The following is a 17,518-nucleotide window of genomic DNA, read 5'->3' as shown; positions in this document are numbered from 1 at the left end:
TATTAACTCCTGGTAAACATATTCATAGTTCAAACTAAAGCCAATTTAGTTCTGGCTGTAAATCCCTAAAATGCATGATACCACACCTCTAATCATCCCACCCCAGGTGTTTGCCAAGATTTTCTTTAAAACGTTTCCTCCTTTTCTCCTGTTTTTTTCCTGAATTTTTGTTTTCTTTGCAACTTTTATACACAAATCACATTCCCAGAAAGCACAGAGTGAAAAAGCTTCTTTCCTCATACACATGCTGCTAAGAAAATAGTTTTATACACAGAATTTCAACAGAGAGAAAAGCATAGGGAGGGAGGGGTGCAAGAGAGATGTTGAGAGGTGGGGAAGGGAAGGAGCAGCAAGAGCAAGACCACGCTGGCATTTCACTCCTCTTGCCTGCGTTTCTAACTGGCATTTTTGGCATCATCAGAATAACTAATCCATCCCACCCCTGACTTGCTAGAGTTGGAGCTTTTAATTTTAGAAATAAATGGGACCAGAAGTAAGATTCATAGAACATATGGCGACTAGGGACTGAGCTGGTTTTCTCCCCCTCTCTCCCCTCCTACCTTTTCTGCACATAAGCCACTGCTTCCGTATTACCATGTTCATAGAGCAGAGCAACAGTCCAGGAAATCTAAATCCCAGGGCTGGCTGAATAAGTGTGCACATGAAATGGATACTAGCAGTGGAAGCAGCCGGAAGGGGGAAAGCATGGAAGGAGACTACCCACAAAGGGGAGTTCTTAAGAGCAAACGTAGCAGAACAAACTCTCTGGAGGACTGGGAAATTTTTGCCGGCTTTTTGCTAAAACACCTGCTTCACCCAGTGCTACTTTAGCTGGGCTTTGGGGTTGCCACAGTTATGATTTTGCTTACAGAAGTAAGGTTAGAGGTGGGCACCCTCTTCTAAATCATTCCTCATCTGTTGGTTTCCTCGGTGATACGACTCTATCAAAGACTCACCTTGTGCTTCAAGCATCTCCTCATCCACCCTTCCCCTCAGGTATCATCAATTCTAGACCCCATGAGCCTCACAGGGAGGCCTTGATACCTCCAGCAGCCCCTGCTTCCTGGAGGAAGGGGAACCAGGCTGAAGGAAGCTGGAGCAGAGGATAGGGTGGTACAGGAAGAACATAGATGGGGAAGGTCCCTGGAAAAGCATAAAGTTTTGAGAAGTGTCAGAAATGTGAAAGGGACACCAGGAAGGGAGGTTTGTGAGAGTGAATGAAAGCTGGTGGCAGCTAATGAAACCCAACTGCCTGGCCATCCCACCCCTTTCCTCCCGAGACCACCAAGTTTCTTCTGGTGACACTTTGCTAACAGCTGAGAATGAGGGACTGTTACCTGCCCTAATACTCAATTCAGGGGGCAAGAATGGGTCTCTCCCTAGCCTCCAGGCTGTTCTCCCCATTACCAGCTCCTGCCTTTGAGGCTTGGCATGGCTGCACTGCTGTCAGCCTTGCAGACCGCTCTACCCAAGCAAGGACTTAAAGCCATTTGATCTTCCAGAGACAAGGTGGTTCAAAGAAACCCTTAGAATGGGGCAGGGTGGGGAGTGACACAGACAGGAAAAAACCACTTGTTTGATGGGAGAGTTTTCAGGTTTTTTTTTCTCTCTGTATTTTCCAAGTTTGTTTTTTGTTAGTTCATTCCTCTGGTCTCTCCATCTCTCCCGCACATGTGTGCATGCTCTTTCTCGCTTTCGTTTTGTTTTTTTTTTTTTTTTTTTTTTTTTGGTTGTGTGTGTGTTTCAGTTTTAAAAGAACTTTGGATTTGCCGTTTGGTGGGCAGCGCCGGTCCCGGAGGCTGGACCCCGACATGGCAGGGCTGGGACAAGGGCAGGCCCACGGCTGCTGAGAGGATCTCTGTGTTTAAAGCCTTTGAAAATAAGTTACTGCAGTTCCCAGGGTGCAGGGTGGGGATTGGCAGAGGGGTTCCTGGCGGCGGCTTCCCCTAGAGTCCAAGCCACAGGGGTCCCCCTGTCTGGCGAGGGAGAGGGTCAGGAGGGAGAGGGTGAGGAGGGAGGGGAGTGAGGAGGGAGCTGGGAGCACTTCTCCCCACCCATCTCCAGTTTGGTTAGAGTTTCGTGGGCTCCCTGCCCATCCCAGGCTCCAACCTTAGGAGCCAAATGAGTATTTGTAAAGAGTCTGTGAGCGGTATGGTGCTCTAGACAAGGGGGTAGGAAGAAGGGGGGGGGGTGGCAAAGTTTATTTTCCTTCCCCCTTCTTTGTCTTGGGTTTCCTTTTCCTTTCTTCTTTTTTTTTTCTTTTTTGGTGTTTTCTCAGTCAGTGGAACAGCGTGGGATAACAAGTATTTGCGTGTTTATAGGAGTTGGAAGGATGCCTGGAATTCGATAGGAAAGAAGTTGTCAGAAGATGAAACCAAGGATAGATTTTTGTGTCTGGTGGGCAGGGTGGACGTGAATGGATAATCGAGATGGTAGGATGGATATGTATGCCCATGAAGATCACGGGGCAAGGATTTGCAAAGGACCGGAGTTTCTGTGGGGCGCGGGGGAGTGGGGGGGAGGCAGGACTCTGCTGGAGGCGGGGTGTTGGAGCCCACTGAGGGTGGGAATGAAAAGATTCCCGTGAGGTGGGCGGGGCGAGGGTCGAGCTCCCACCAAACACCCCTTGGGGTAAGAGAAGCCCTGAGGCCCCCTCTTCCCCCTGAATCTTGGTTTATCTGTTTATAAAGCTAGAAGTGTAGAGGTAGTAGTAGTTTTTGGGTTGGAGTCCGTGTGAGGTAATCTTGCTTCCTCTTTGGCAAAAGCCACAGCAGCCGTGGCGGCAGTGGCGGCGTTGGTGGCGGTGCCGGGCGGGCCCCCTGGGGGCGGGGCCGCCTTGCGCCTGTGGGCCGAGGAGCGCAGGTGGGAGGCCAGGGCTTCACGCCCACTCAGCAGCACCTCACACGCCAGGCAGTGGTAGGTGCAGATGGGCACCCGCAGTGGCGGGGGCAGGGGGCCCCCGGAGCCCCTCCCAAAGAAGCAGAAGGATCTCTGGTGAGCAGCGGCCGGGGCCTCCCCGTCAAACGCCATCTTGCACTGGCGGCACAGGTAGCGGTGGGTCACATCCACGGTGGAGATGCCAGTGCTGCCCGTCAGCAGCTCATCGGCCTCCCCGGCCTCCCCCTCCCCTGGAGCGGGCAGTTCCGGCGGCTTCGCAGGCGCCGTGGCTGTGGGCTCCGGGGGCTGGGATGGTGGCTGGAGGAGGGCGTTGGGCAGCAGTCCGATGAGGGTCTGAGGTATCACGGGGTTCATGGGAAACAGCCCCTTCTTCATGCCGTAGAGCTGTTGGAAGTAGGCCCCCTGTAACTGAGGGCCAAAGACAGCTGGCGGTGTGGCCCCCCCTGCCGGGGGCAACGGGAAGGGCAGGAACTGACCCCCCAGCAGGGCTGGGACAGTGGCCTTCAATGCTTTGAGGTTCTTGAGGGCGTCAGTGGAGGAGTTGGTGGGGGCTGCAGCTGGCTTTCGCTCACCAGAGACCTTGTCCCCAGAGGGTTCGGTAGGTGGACCTGGGGCAGGGTCGGTGGTGCCTGCTGTGGAGGTGTTGGTTTGGTCGGGCATAGGTCTCTGAGGTAAGGGACAGCCTGGGCCAGCAGTCTGGACCACTGTGGTAGCAGGCAGGACCGAAGTGGCAAGGCCGAGGAGGCCTGAGGGAGCTGCAGGGCCTAGGAAGATGAAGAGTGATGGAGGATTAGTCGCCTCCTGGCGAGGTCATCCTTCCTGCTGGAGGCCACCTCCAGCTGCACACACACGCGTTCCCACCACCTTGCCGCCATGCTCCCTTCCCTCCCCAAGGGAGACTAGGGAGGAGCTTGGAGAAGGAAGTCAAGAAGGAAAAGAAGGGCAGGAGAGGGGGGATGTTCTCTGCGGTCCAACTCCTCCCAACCTCCCACTCACCTGAACTGAAAGGAGCTAAGCTGCCCAGTGGGGGCTGGGCCAGAGTCGGGCCAGACAAGAGGACCGGAGCCAGGCGAGGCAGAGCTGGGGCGGCCCCGAGGGGCACAGAGGCAGGCGTGGTGGCAGGTGGGGCCTCGGGGGCCGGGGCGGGGGCCAGGTCATAACACTTGCTTTCACTCTTCAGCTGGGCCCGGACCGCCTCCTTGAGCTTGGCCAGGTGCTGTCGAGAAAAGAGGTGGCCTCGGCAGGAGACATAGAAATCATACTTGATATCACAGTAGGGGCAGTCGGTGCGCTGGGTTCCCAAGGGACCCTCACTGCTGCCCCCAGCCCCGCCAACTGCTGCCCCCTGCAGCTTGGCCTTTTTTTCCTTGGCTCGAGCATTCTGAAACCAGACCTGGATGACTCTCTTGGGCAGCCCAATCTCTTCCCCCAGCACCTCGCACTCCTGCATGGTGGGGGTGCGGTAGGCTTCATAGCAGGCTTTCATGATCTTCAGCTGCAGGCTACTCATCTGGGTCCTGTAGCGCCGCTGCCCCATTCCATCTGGGACCCCGGCCCCACCTCCTGGGCCCGCACTGGTCCCTCCAGCTCCAGGGGACTCTGGTTCCGCCAGGCTGGAAGCCGACGAATCACTTAGATCCCCTGCTGCCGGACTGCAAGCCTCACTCTCTGGAGAAGCTTTAGATGGTTCCTCCGGGCCCTCGTCCTCACTGGGTGGAGGGGGAGGAGGGAGAGGTAGAGATGGCTCTGGTATCGGGGTAGTGGCCTCTTTCCCAGGTGGCAAGAAAGGTAAGGGCCCGGCAGCAGGGGTGACTGTGGAGCAGGGAAAAGCAGGTGCTTCCCTCTTTGGGGCCTCCCTCCCAGCCCCATCCTCAACCTTACCCAGCAAGAGGTTGAACTTGGGGAAGGGTGCAGGGCTGGGTGTGATGGGGGTCTTGACTGCCGGATTGGGCACTCCCCCGGGGGTGCTTCGAAACTGGCCCTTCCTCTCCCGGGCCCTGGTGTTCTGGAACCAGACCTGTACCACCCGCTTCTTGAGCCCCACCTCCTCAGAGATGCAGTCAAGCATCTTGCGAGTGGGGTTGGAGTCCTGCATATACCAGCGGTACAGGATCTCCAGCTGCTCAGGCAGGATGGTGGTGCGCAGGCGTTTGTCCCTGGGGGGCTCGCCCTCCCCACCCCCCCCTGCTTCGCTGCCTGTGGGCGACAGGCTGCCATCCTCATGCTTCCGTTTGAGGGCTGGCCCTGGCACCGGCGGAGTGCCTGCCACCAGTGGGTTTCGCTCCCCAAACACCAGCAAGGGCAAGTCTAAGAGGTGGGGAGCAGCGCCGGGCTGCACAGGTGGCAGGAAATGGAGCCGGCGGTGACTGGTCAGGAGGTCCTGGCTGGGGAAAGACATGGCACACTGGTCACAGGCATGGACTGGGGAAGGCGAGGGGGGCGCCCTCCCTTCAGGCTCTTTGCCTCCTGGCTTTATGGCCTCTGCTTGGCTCAGCTCTTCCCGGTCTGGAGGTTCTGGTGATGGGCCCTCAGGCCCTGCTGGGGCTTCCAGGCCCTGTTCCTCCTCTGCATCTTCCTCCTCTGCGTCTTCCTCCTCTTCCCCCCTCTCTGTCTCTTCTTCCTCCTCTTCAGGAGGCTGGTCATCATAGCATTTCTTGAGGTGCCGCACCAAGTCAAAAACACAGGAGAAGGTGGCATGGCAGCGCCTGCAGCCAGAGGCACTCCCAGCACCGCCTCCGCTGGGCACAGGCCCACCCTCACTGGCATTTTTGCGAGCTTTCTGGCGGGCGTTCTGGAACCACACCACCACCACACGGCTAGCCAGGCCCAAGAGACTTGCGAGCCGCTCCACTTCTCCGTCCTTGGGGTAGGCACTGGTCTCAAAGAAAGACTGCAGGGCTTGAGTCTGGAACTCAGTGAACTTGGTTCTGGAGAAGCGGCGGCCTGCATGCACTAGGGGAGGAAGATTCCCTCTGGAGCTTTCTTCCTCCTCTGGGGGCCAGCGTCCTCCTGCCCGGCTTCGCTCTTCAGGGGGACGGCCCCCCCCTGCCTCAGGCTCTGGGACCAGGAAGGGTGGGCCCAGCTGGGGAGCAGGTGAGTCCAGAGACCCATCAGGAGGTTTGGGGGACTCTGCAGGGGGCGGGTAAAGGCTGTCATAGCTCTTTCGAAACTGAGCAGCATAACGGCTCAGAGCTTCGAAGGGCAGGAAGCGGCGGTGCACGTGCTCCTCGTGGGTCTTGAGGATGAGCATGTTGGAGAAGAGTTTCCCACAGGCCCCACAGGCCAGCTTGTCCCCACCCCCCGGGGCCTCTGGTGGGGGCGGGGTAGGGGGAGGGGGCACAGTCTGCTTCCCTTCGTTGTACTGGATCACCAGCTCAAAGCCAAAGTTTTCCAGAAGGGCCTTGGCTGCAGTGCGGGCTGCCTCATTGGGTGTTGGGTGGGGGGGTGAGGTGGGCCCTGCCTCATTACTCTCTTGAGTCTGGGGGAGCCGCTCCCACTCCACCAGCTCAGCCTTAGGGGGTGGGGGCGGGGGAGGAGGGGCAGCAGCTGGCAGGGACAGCAGGGGGGCAGGCCCAGCCAGGGTCAGCTTGGGCCCGACCTTGAGGTCATGGAGGTAGAAGGGCAGGAGCAGCTGCTGCTGCTGGAGCTTTAGCAGTGATTCGGGCACCAGAGGGAAGGGGGGCAGGACAGGTGGGGTGAAGAGGGGGGCTGGGAAGCGGTGCAGGTCCAAGGGAGGTGGGGGAGGAGACAGGAAGGGCAACCCTGACACGAAGCCACCAGGGTCGGGGCCTTTCTTCTCGGTGCCCACCTCCCCTTCAGTCTCGCCTTCCTTGGGCTCTTCTGGGCCACGCTCTGGCGCCTCGGCCTTGGCGTCCGTCTTGGCTCCCCTGGAGCGAGTCTGGTGCAGGACGGAGCGCATGTGGATCTCCAGGGTGGAGCTCTGGTTGTACGAGACTCGGCAGACCGTGCACTTAAAGGGCTTGTCGGTGGTGGCGGCGGCGGTGGCGGGTGCAGTGCCGGCTTCTCCCCGGGCAGGGGCGGAGGGGTCAATGGCAGCCTTCTTCATCTTGTGCAAGTGGGAGACGGAGTTATAATGGACCAGGAGGATGTTCTTTTGCGTGAAGGACTCCTTGCACACAGTGCACTTATAGGGGCGGGCAGGGTCAAGAAACTTGTCCAGGGCAAAGTTGGTGGTCTTCCGATAGGTCAGAGGGTGGCGAGAGTCAGCTGGAGCTGGCTCTGCTGGGCGGGGCTCCCCGCCAGCCCCCTCTTCCTCCTCAGCTAGCGTGGCTGAATGAGCCACTTCATCAGCTTGGGCCTCGGGCCTCGGGACAGGAGATGGGGCTGGAGAAGGGGCCTGGTCAGGGCTTCCCATGGGCTTGTCTGGAGCCTCAGCTGAAGGTGGCGGAGGCTCAGGAAGAGGATCGGGACTAGCTTCCAGGGTCAGGTGCGGGCCTTCTAGGAGAGATAGAAGGGGGTGCAATGAGAAGGGAACCTCGTCCGAGTCAGACCACCCTCCCCCCAGTGATATCTAAGGCGACTCATCCTTGCCTCTTTACACCTTCTTGGCCCAGGAGCCCAGGTCCCCTTTCCTGGCACTTGGGAGGTCTGCCATCCCCTTCCTTACCTGCTGCTTGGTCTCTGCTGGGCTCAGGCTCTGGCCCTGGAGCAGGGGGCTCTGGGCCATCCCCCAGAGGGCTTAGAGCGGGCCCAGGCAGCACTTTGGTCGTCAAGGTCATTTCTACGGTTGTGGCCTATGGCAGACAGAAGAGATCCCTGTGACTTCCTAGTACCGCCCTGCTCCCCCGACCCCCCCTATTCTGTACCTGTGTGTGTGTCCAGCCCAGCTCTGGTCTCCACTCTGGACAAACCTTACGTACCCACCCCAACTCCTGCTGTCCCCACGAGGAGAGGGCCTGGGCTGCCGCCTCTCTTGGGTGCAGCCACGCCAGCTGTGGAACGGCCCTTCTTGGGACCCAGTGGCACTTCCTCACTGGCCAGGAGAAGCAACTGGACAAGTTTGGCTCAGAGGTTCCCTCCAACCCTGAGCTCCACCTTCAGCTGGGTGCAGAGGTGCTCCCTCCCCACAGCCTCCCTGAGCACACACACAGGTGCCCCTGCCTCCCCTCCTGCTCAGGCCCCAGCCTGCACTCACCACAAGCAGCAGCCTCTCAACACACTCGGGCACCACATTGTGGAGGTGACTGAGGTGGAAGTGCAGGGCGGGCCGGCCCACCAGCTGCTCCTGGCACAGCGGACACCGGTACTTGGGCTGCACTGCGTGCTGGGAGAGCGCGTGAGCCCTCACCTGCTCAGACTCTGGGCTCAGGAAGCTGCAGTATGGGCAGCAGAAGACCTGGGGGCACACAGGTAGAGGGGTGTCAGGGGGAGGTGGGAACCACCATCACTCAACCCTGTGGTTCCCAGACATGGCATGGTCTCCCCACTCCCGGTGGAGGAGGAGCCCCAGTCCTAAAAGCTGGCTCCGCCCTCGCTTCCCTTAGCGGAGCACAAAGGCCTAGGCAGGACTGTCCCCTTGCCTGCCTTCTTGTCCTGCCTTCACCCTCCATTCCAGCATCTCTTTCCCTGTCTTGGCTTCCCTACTCGGTTCTGCAGCCTCACAGGCCGGCTGAGTGCCTACCGCCCCCAGATTTAGTTTTCTCTTCTTACCTGCCCCCTCCCTGCTTCTATCTCTTCTGTGAAATGGCTTCCCTTCTCTCTGGCACTTTCTGGACTTAGAGGCTCCCGAACCCCTGCCCACTCTGCCTTTCCGAGGTCCCTGAACTAAGCATCTCAAGAAGTGGGGGTGCTCGCTACCCTGTCTGCCCAGAAGCGGGCCCATTTTCCCTCAGAGTCTCAGCAGCTCCCACTTTTTTTTACCTTCCTTTTTTCCCCTTCCCTTTTTAATGTAAACAAACACCACAGCGCCCCCAGTGGCCCAGGAAAATTCTGGCCTGGCTCTGTTGGCGCATTCCCGCCCACACTGCCCACACCTCTGAAGGGTGGGGCTGGGGAGCCTGGGAAGGGGCAGGAAGGGCCCTCTGCTTCCCCCTCAGTCACCTGCCTGACCTCTAGCCTGCATTTCTGTCTCCCGGGCTTACTTCCTCTCCTGCAGCCTGTGCCTTTGGTCCAGGCCCGCAGGTCAGGGAGGGGCTGGCCGTAAAGGAAAGGTGTCCAGAAGCTCATCTGAATGCACCTAGCCCTGGGAGCAGACAGCTGGAATAGGTCTTGTTGGAGGGAACAGGGGTTAGGAGGACAGCAGCCACTGCTGCAGCAGTTTGCAGTACTGCAGCAATACTGCTTACCCGCTGCAACAATACCCATATCACAGTCCAGCTTGGAGAGCTGTGAGGCACAGGCCAGCACCTCAGAACCAAAAGCTGGGAGAGTTCCTGTAGTGGCGCAGAGGAAATGAATCCAACGAGGAACCATGAGGTTGTGGGTTCAATCCCTGGCCTTGCTTAGTGGGTTAAGGATCCAGCGTTGCCGTGAGCTGTGGTGTACATCGCAGGTGCAGCTTGGATCTGGCATGGCTATGGCTGTTGCTTCAATTTGACCCCTAGACTGGGAACCTCCATATGCTGTGAGTGCAGCCCTAAAAAAAAAAAAAAAAAAAAAAAAAAAAAGCTGGGAACCCGCCTCAGAATCAGCCTTTTTAGGCTGCAGAGCCAAACCCAGGTCAGGCAGAGACCTGAGTCCTGGAGACTCAGAGACTTGCCAAGCTTGCTATCTGTGTGGATCCCTGGGTCAGTTCCTCTGCCCTCAGGAAGGAGGTGTGAGGGCAGTTTCCCCGCAGGCTCAGGGCTCTGCAGGAGATGAACTTCATGTCCAGTTGTCTTGCGGCTCCCAGAGGAATAAAGAGCAGGGCAGCAGCTCGTGTTGTGTTTTTTTTTGCCTTTCTCATTTCTTCACTTCCTCCCACCTCCCTCCAACCACTTCCAGTCTTCCCCTCAATACATTTTCTGTCTTCACCTTTCCTTCAAATTCCCACCATCCCTTCCCATCATCTCCCTCTGTGCCCCATCCCTCAGCAGCTGCTCACATCTGTAGCTAAACTTAGGTACAGTTTCTGCAATGTTGTATTCAGAGTGACATAAGGCACAATCATGACAAAATTAGATCTGGTCTGAAATTTCTTGTCTGTCGAGCCCTACTAATTAGAAGTTCATCCTTTAGAACATGAGACTTTAGAATCTCACTAAAATTAGACCCTCTACCCCAGGTCTTCCCAGTTACCCCAGTCCTGACCGTGGTCTGGTTGGCACTGTCTCCAGGAGGGCCAGTCTTGTTCTCTGCCTCTTCAGAAGCTGAAGATGAAAGGAGAGATTAAGAGACTCCCTCCCACAGCCCTCCCTTTCACAGATACACCCCCCCCAGCCCTCAGGATGACCTGATTTGTAGCTGAGTGCTTCCTTGGAAGTGGATGGGCTCTGGGGAGAGGGAGAAAGAGCAGGAACCAAACACATTCCAGGGAGGGGAGCCGAGCAGGGCTGACCCCAGCTTGGCGGGATGGCCGGGTTTGGGTCCTCACAGAGGGTAGAAGCACCCAGCTTTCTGTGGTTCCACCTCCCTTCCCTCTGATGAGCCGTTTTTTTTGATCTCTTTAGCTCCTTCTGCACAGGAGGCCTTGCTCGGCGTCTGGATTACCACAAAGTCCCATGAGCATCTCAGAATGTATGAGGATGGGGGGAGGCGGGGGGGGGGGGAAGGGATGGAGGAAAAACGCCCCAGATAAGCCACTCACCCAATTGTTCCGTCTTATTCTGGGCATCTTTCTCAGGGGTTGGTGGCTCAGCTAAGGGGGTGACAGGAGCCTTCCCTGTGTAGAATGAGGGGAGAGTCAGTTTAAAAGGATGAAGCATCAAGGAAGGGAGGACACAGGGCAGAGGAAGCAGGACAAGCAGCCCGGCAGTGAAGGAGAAAATGGATAGAGGAATCAATAGGCAGGAGAGGACAAAAAGCTGCCAAAAGAAGTAGAGAGGGTGGAGTTCCCTTAGTGGCTCAGCTATCAACGAACCCACTAGGATCAATGAGGATGTGGGTTCGATCCCTAGCCTCGCTCAGTATGTTAAGGATCCAGCCTTGCTGTGAGGTGTGGTGTAGGTCGCAGATGCGGCTCGGATCCTGCGTTGCTGTGGCTGGCAGCTGTAGCTCCCATTAGACCCCTAGCCTGGGAACTTCCATATACTGTGGGTGTACCCCTGAAAAGTTAAAAAAAGTACAGAGCGTGAGGGGGAAATTACAATGACAGTGTTAGAAGTGGTCAGGCTAACAAATCATCTCTGCGTGTCTAGCCCCCGTCATTTAAAGATGAGAAAACAGCATTGGGTGACAGAAGTCCAGCATTGGGTGACAGCATTGGGTGACAGAAGCAGGTCCAAGATCAGCTCCCTGTCTTGACTGATCCTGGAAGCAGGGAGCCCAGAAATGCAGAGTGAGGGGCACCGAGGAGGGAAGGCGAGGTTGAAAGGAAGCAGCTGCGGTGAGCGGGAGGCGGCCGGTCTAGCTGGGAGAGGAGATTACCACTCAAGCAAGAATTGACAGATGTGTAGGAATTTATTTTCGGTGGCGGCCTAATTAAAGTGTTAAAGTTCCTTAACTCCATTCAGCCCTGCGCCAGAATCGTTAGCTATTGATCTGGGCCCCTCCGGCACTTAACTCCAGCCAGTGTATTGGCAATTCAATTAGCACCAGTCAATGCTGCCTGTTCCTGGTTCCTGCTGCCCGTGCCCTCACCTCGCCCACCACCGGCCTCGGTGAAGCCCAGACGCCTGTGCCCACTTCTCACAGCCCCTTCCAGGCTCTTCAGCACTCTGCATCATTGGTGCCTGGTGAGCTGACCTGGTCTCTCTGGCACAACCTCAGCTGCCAAAGGGGGACCCTAAGCCCATCCCTTGGGCTGAAGACCTCCTAGGAGACAGGAAGAGGCTGGGGAGCTCCTCAAGGGCTTCCTGATGCCCCCAGCTCCTTCATTTCCTTCTGATATGGTATGGCATGGCCTGGCACAGAGGGGATTTTATCCTTTTTTTCTGGTTTTTTTTTTTTTCCCTCTTCTCCTTCCTGACAAGCTCCTGCCACCCTCCCACCCCCAGCATTATTAGCACAGTCACTACTCTGAATCACTGGGCAGTTCCTCCTGATGTCCCTTCCTGCTCTTTCTCCACCCACAAAATCCCTACCCTTCTCTGTCTCCTCCCTCCAAGAGCCTCTCATTCCCTACTTCCCTCAGCTACCCCAAGGTTCCTGAAGGCCAGATTTCGCACCTCTTCCCAGAGCCTTTCCACCTGCTCTGCACTGCGCAGACCTGGTCCCCTGCCACTTTCTCCTCTGCCCCCAGCTCCTGCCCTGGGCACCCTCCCAGCCCAGCCCTTCCTTTCCAGTCCCCTCTTCCTCACCGGGAGTCCGGAGCTGCCCATGGCTGAAGCTCAGGATGCTCTGAAGAGCTGAGAGCCCCTCGTCGGCCGCCGGGCCGCTCTGTAGCAGCTGCAGGCGCCGCTGGGCTTGGGCGTCACGGTGGGCAGGTGCGCGCAGGTGCTGCAGCACAGCCAGGCGGGAGGGCGTCTCCCAGGCGCACAGCAGACAGCGGAACAGCCCCAGCTCCACCCCCGCCACCGCCCCCTCCATCTCCAGCAGAAACTGGAAGCACAGAAAGAGGCTGCTCAGGCCCAGAAGGACAGACACTCCCAGATCTCAGGGGGCTCCTTTGTTGTCCCCCGCCCCCAGGGAAGCCTGACTGGCAGCAACCCTCCCCCTCTCCCTTCCTCCCCCTTGCAGCCTCCTCTTCCTTCCTTTGGCCACCTGAGTGTGACTACCTTTTCTCCCCCATCTCCTTCTCTTCCTTCTTCCAACCCTGGACCCCCTCCTAGTATTTGAATGGAATTTGGTTCCGTCCTCTTGAACTTCTGGTGACAAGATGGACTGAGCAGACAGAGAACCCTCCCCCTGGCTGCAAACACCAGAAAAGCTGAATAAACTGCTGGAGTCACTGGGTCAGAGTCCACCCATCCTTTGGTCTCTTTCTCCATGTCAGGCTCCAAATAGCTTTTACCCTGGTGCCCTCGCCTTCTTTGTCCAGTTCTGCCCCCAACCCCGGGGATCTTGCCTCACTTTCCCACTCTGCATCGCCTCGCTCCACTCCCAGCCCCGTCTCTTCTCTTCCCCAAGAGTCTCCGTGCTGTGCCCTCTGAATCCCAGACCTTCCCTACCCCACGCTTACCTTATAGATATGGCTGTTTTCTTCATGGGCTGCACCCCGGGCGTGCAGCTGCATCTTCTCCTTGCTGTTGGACTCAAAGTCACAGATGTTGCAGCGCAGGTGCAGCGGGGGGACAGACCCATAAGGAGCCCCATCTCCCAGGGGCACTGGGGAGGGGGTGCCCATGACCCCACCCCCCTCCCTCAGGTGGGCCGCCAGCTGGTACTTCTGAGCATGTTTGTCGGTCTTGAGGTGGAGTTGGAAGTTGGCCTTGAGCTGGGTGCCATAGCAGCAGAGCTTGCAGCGGTGGGTGTCACCGGCCACCTCCTTCCACTCAGCCTCCGGGAGGCTCCTGCCCACACTGCAGTGGTAGAGCAGCAGCTCCAGGCTGTCCGTGCTGAAGGCCTGGCACACGAGGCAGCGGAACACCTTCAGGGATGGGTTGTCATCTGGGGGCGGCGAGGTGGGCAGCCCGTCGGACAAGGAACCCAGGAGCTGACTTTGAGGCAGGTGGGCATCCGGGGAGGGGCTGCCAGGGGCTAGGGGACAGAGATAGGTTAGCAGTCCCAGGAAGGAATGGGGCAGGGTCGGCTTGCTGGGTGGGAATGGGAGGAGTGGGTGGGTGCTGAGGGAGTGGGGTTACCTAAGTGGGGGGCTGGCCCTCAGGAGAAAGCAGGGAAAAGGTTGGCCCTGGGGAAGGGAGAGGAGGAGAGTGCCTGGGGAGCTTACCAGGTGTGGGGAACTTGCGGGCAGGTGCTCCGAGGTGATTGAAGCCATTGAGAAGCAGCTGGGCTTCCAGGGGCTTATCTGGCCTCAGCCCAGGGCCGGGCAAGGGAGCCTGAGGCTGCCCTAGAGCCTGGGATCCGAAGTACTGGAAGAGTTCAGGGGGGGTGGCGGGGGCAGCCCCTGCCGGGGTAGGGGCACCCGGCGCCACCAGCCCCGGCGGCAGGCCCAGCGGCAGCCCCTGGTGCAGCATGAGCACATTCTGCATGTGCTTCTCAGAGGTCATGTGGATGCGCAGGTTGCGGGAGATGTTGGTCTCGTAGCTGCACACCTTGCACTGCCAGCTCGATTTGGCCTTGGGCTCCTTGTCCCCTGTGGAGGGTGGGAGCGCTGCCTCTGGGGGGCTCCCCTGCCCCCCGGGCCCTGCCTGGAAGCCCTGTAGGTTGGCCAGGTGCTTGTCGGACTGCATATGGATGCTGAGGTTGCCCTTGGTGGTAGTGGAATAGTTGCAGACATCACAGCGGTAGGGCTTGTAGCCGCAGTTGTAGCTCTCCCCCCGGGCTAGGCGGGGGTGGGCGCCCCCGGCACTGCAGTAGCTACAGTGACTGTTGCTCTCGGGGTGCTTCTCCCGCATATGAACATCCAGGGTCTGCTGGTACTTGTAATGCCAGTTGCACTTGGGACACTTGAGAGTCTTGCAGGAGTTGCGCGAGTGCAGCAGCGACATGTGGCTGGACAGGCTGAGGCCCTGGAAGGCTGCAGGGACTGGGGTGTAGTCGTCCGCTAAGCGGTAGGGCTGGGGCGGGTCGCTGGGGTCTTCGGGGGAGCCCCCTGGGGCAGGGAGAGTGCCCCCCTCCTTGGAGGTGGGTGAGCTTTGGTTGAGTGGGGTGCAGAGCCCTCCATCCTCTTCATGCCCCTCGGGGAACCAATCTGCCCCCGCCTCGCCGGCCGCCGTTGGCGATTCTTTGGCTTGGGTTGGGCTGGGGTCCCAGGTGGCTGGGGTGGTTGAGGGGGAGGGTGGGCTGAGAGCCATGACTTCTTCCACGGGCAGGATGGGGGCCAGGGCTTCGGCCGCAGGGGGGCCATCCTCAGTCTGGGCTGCACTGGCCTCCATGTTCACGGTGCTGCTGTTGTCAAGGGAGCGAGCAGGTGCTTTTGGTTCCAGAAAGCTTAGGAGGGCCATGCAACCCTCGCCCCCCTCCCAGAGCATGGCTGGGTTGCCCAGCAGGCCCTGGTGTTGAGCAGCGGTTAGCTTTACCCCATGAGACTCTGTGTGACCCACAAAGGCCTGGGGGCTGCCGAAACCCAGGCGGCACAGGAGGCAGAGCCAGAAGCGTGCCCTGGGGTCTCCTCCCCTGCTCCCCATGGGGCCATCTTTGGGATCTCTGGGTGGGTTTGGAGCCAGCTGGTAGCTCCAGAAGGCTCCATCCCTTCCCTCACAGGTGGCCGGAGATGGCACTGAGGTATCGTGGGACAGAATTTGGTCAGAAGAGCTAAAGCCTTGGATTGGGTCAAAGCCATGTTGGATGTGAAGGGCAGTGAGGTGTGCAGGGGGTGGGTGGGCACGGAGGGGCAGGCTGGGCTCTTCCTTGACACCTGCCTCACCCCAGGGGAAGCCCTTTGGTAACGGGAGTTCACTGCCCCCCGGCAGGGACAGCCTGGCCACTAGGCAGGCCTCACCACCAGCTGTGAAGAATAAGTGGTCGCTTAGGTCCACAGGAGGGAGCCCTCCTCCTCCCTCCTCCTGCTCCCTGTCCTCTTCCACCCCCAGGTCCTTTGGCAGGAAGCCACCACAGCCAGGCTCTTCTTGGGGCTCCCCTATCTCCTTTGGTGGGATGAGGCCACAGCCTGACTCCAGGGGCTGCCCCCCTGGCTCTGAGGACCTCATGCTCTCAGAGGTGGAGGGGGCAGCAGGGGGATCTTTGGTGACAGGATCAGAGGGGGTGCTGGGGGGGGAGGCGTCCAGAGGCGGGGACAGGGCATCGTGCCCAGGGGAGGGGGTGGCGCAAGCAGTAGAGGATGAGTTAAGGGTGGCCATGGCAGACGGAGGAGAGCTGGGGGTTCATTTCAGCGTGACAGCCAGGACCCTGCGGGAGAGACAGAGAGAGCAGCGCTGTGAGGCGGCACAGGGGGTACCTGGTCAGGCGTCGATTCTCTGGATACTCCAGCCCCACCCTCTTCCCATTTGCCAACTTGAAGCTTCATTAGTCTCTAATAACAGTCTTCAGGAGTTCCCATCGTAGCGCAGCAGAAATTAACCTGACTAGGAACCATGAACTTGCAGGTTCGATCCCTGGCCTCGCTCAGTGGGTTAAGGATCTGGCGTTGCCATGAGCTGTGGTGTAGGTCGCAGATGTGGCTCAGATCCAGAGTTGCTGTGGCTGTGGTGTAGGCTGGCGGCTACAGCTCCGATTAGACCCCTAGCCTGGGAACCTCCGTATGCCACGGGTTCGGTCCTAAAAGGATGAAACGACAAAAAAAAAAAAAAAAAAAAAAAACAGTCCTCAAACTAACTGGCCCAAAATCAGAACTCTTTTTCTCCCCAGAACCCCTTCTTTCCCATCTTTCCCGCCTCAGAACTTGGTACCACCATGTATCCAGTTGCTTAGGCTAAAAACCTAGAAGTTTCCTCTTGCCCCTACCCATAGGCAATTCAACAGCATCCTCTGTGAGCGTCACATTCCTCCACCTGTCCTCATCTCTGCCAGCACCGCCCTGGACCAGCCATTACCATCTCTTTCCTGAACTAGTGCAAGGGATTCTCCACCTTGGGCTCTGTTTCCTTCTCCCCCCTAGAATAATCTTTCATTTAATTCTCAGTCATGAAAAATGCCAAACATACATAAACAGAGACCAAAGGATATAAGGGACCAGTCTATACTCATCATCCAGCTTCAGAAGTCTCCAAACTCATGGCCGATGTTGTTTTTTATCTATATCCTCACCCACCTCCCGTTTTCCTGTATTGTTTTAAAGCAAATTCAGGCGTCATAAAAGAATCACCTTTCAAAATGTAAAGCATACTATGTTCTGCTTAGAACCTGATGATTTTTACTACACCGTGAATAAAATCCAAACTCTACTCCCTGATCTACAAAAAGGCCTATCTGGAGTTGCCATTGTGGCTCAGCGGAAATGAATCTGACTAGCATCCATGAGGATGCAGGTCCCTGGAAGGATCTGGCATCGCCATGAGCTGTGGTGTAGGTCGCAGATGTGGCTCGAATCCTGCGTTGCTGTGGCCGTGGTGTAAGCCGGCAGCTACAGCTCTGATTTGACCCCTAGCCTGGGAATCTCCATATGCTGCGGGTGCGGCACTAAAAAGACAAAAAAAGCCCCAGGGAGAGAAGAGGCTTCTGGCAAGGCAGGAATTTAAAAAAAAAAAAAAAAAAAAGGCCTATCTCATCTGGTACCTGCTTACTGCAGACATCTTTTTTTTTTTTTTTGCTTTTTTAGGGCCACATCCATGGCATATGGAACTTTCCAGGCTAGGGGTCGAATCGCCTATGCCACAGCCACAGCAGCACCAGATTCTCAACCCACTGAGTGAGGCGAGGGATCACACCCACATCCTCCTGGATGCTAGTCAGGCTCATAACCCGCTGAGCCACATGGGGAACTCCCCCACCCCACATCTTTAATACTCTCTGTGCCACCTGGCTGGCTAACTCCAGCCCACTGGCCTTCTCGGTTCCTCAGACA

General features: G+C 57.8%; 1 protein-coding gene across 2 annotated transcripts in view; it reads right to left on the bottom strand.

Moving 5' to 3' along the window:
• Positions 1–234: 234 nt before the first annotated feature.
• Positions 235–17,518, bottom strand: part of ZFHX2 (zinc finger homeobox 2) — a 32,617-nt gene continuing 15,333 nt past the window's right edge. Inside the window, exons 2-10 of one of the 2 annotated variants that reach the window (XM_047795740.1) lie at positions 13,823–15,903; positions 13,115–13,632; positions 12,294–12,534; positions 10,643–10,717; positions 10,147–10,205; positions 8,054–8,254; positions 7,526–7,652; positions 3,895–7,356; positions 235–3,662 (exon numbers count right to left, since the gene is read on the bottom strand). In XM_047795740.1, the coding sequence (XP_047651696.1) occupies positions 2,683–3,662; positions 3,895–7,356; positions 7,526–7,652; positions 8,054–8,254; positions 10,147–10,205; positions 10,643–10,717; positions 12,294–12,534; positions 13,115–13,632; positions 13,823–15,854 (7,695 nt within the window). In that variant the 5' untranslated portion in view covers positions 15,855–15,903 and the 3' untranslated portion in view covers positions 235–2,682. Of the gene's footprint in view, positions 3,663–3,894; positions 7,357–7,525; positions 7,653–8,053; positions 8,255–10,146; positions 10,206–10,642; positions 10,718–12,293; positions 12,535–13,114; positions 13,633–13,822; positions 16,081–17,518 lie in introns of those variants that run through there. The other variant, XM_047795741.1, reaches the window with a different exon arrangement.

Source organism: Phacochoerus africanus, chromosome 9 (assembly GCF_016906955.1).
Source record: "Phacochoerus africanus isolate WHEZ1 chromosome 9, ROS_Pafr_v1, whole genome shotgun sequence".
In the NCBI taxonomy this organism is placed as follows: domain Eukaryota; kingdom Metazoa; phylum Chordata; class Mammalia; order Artiodactyla; family Suidae; genus Phacochoerus; species Phacochoerus africanus.
The sequence above is the reverse complement of the archived record's forward strand: the minus strand, read 5'-3'. Positions and strand labels throughout refer to the sequence as shown.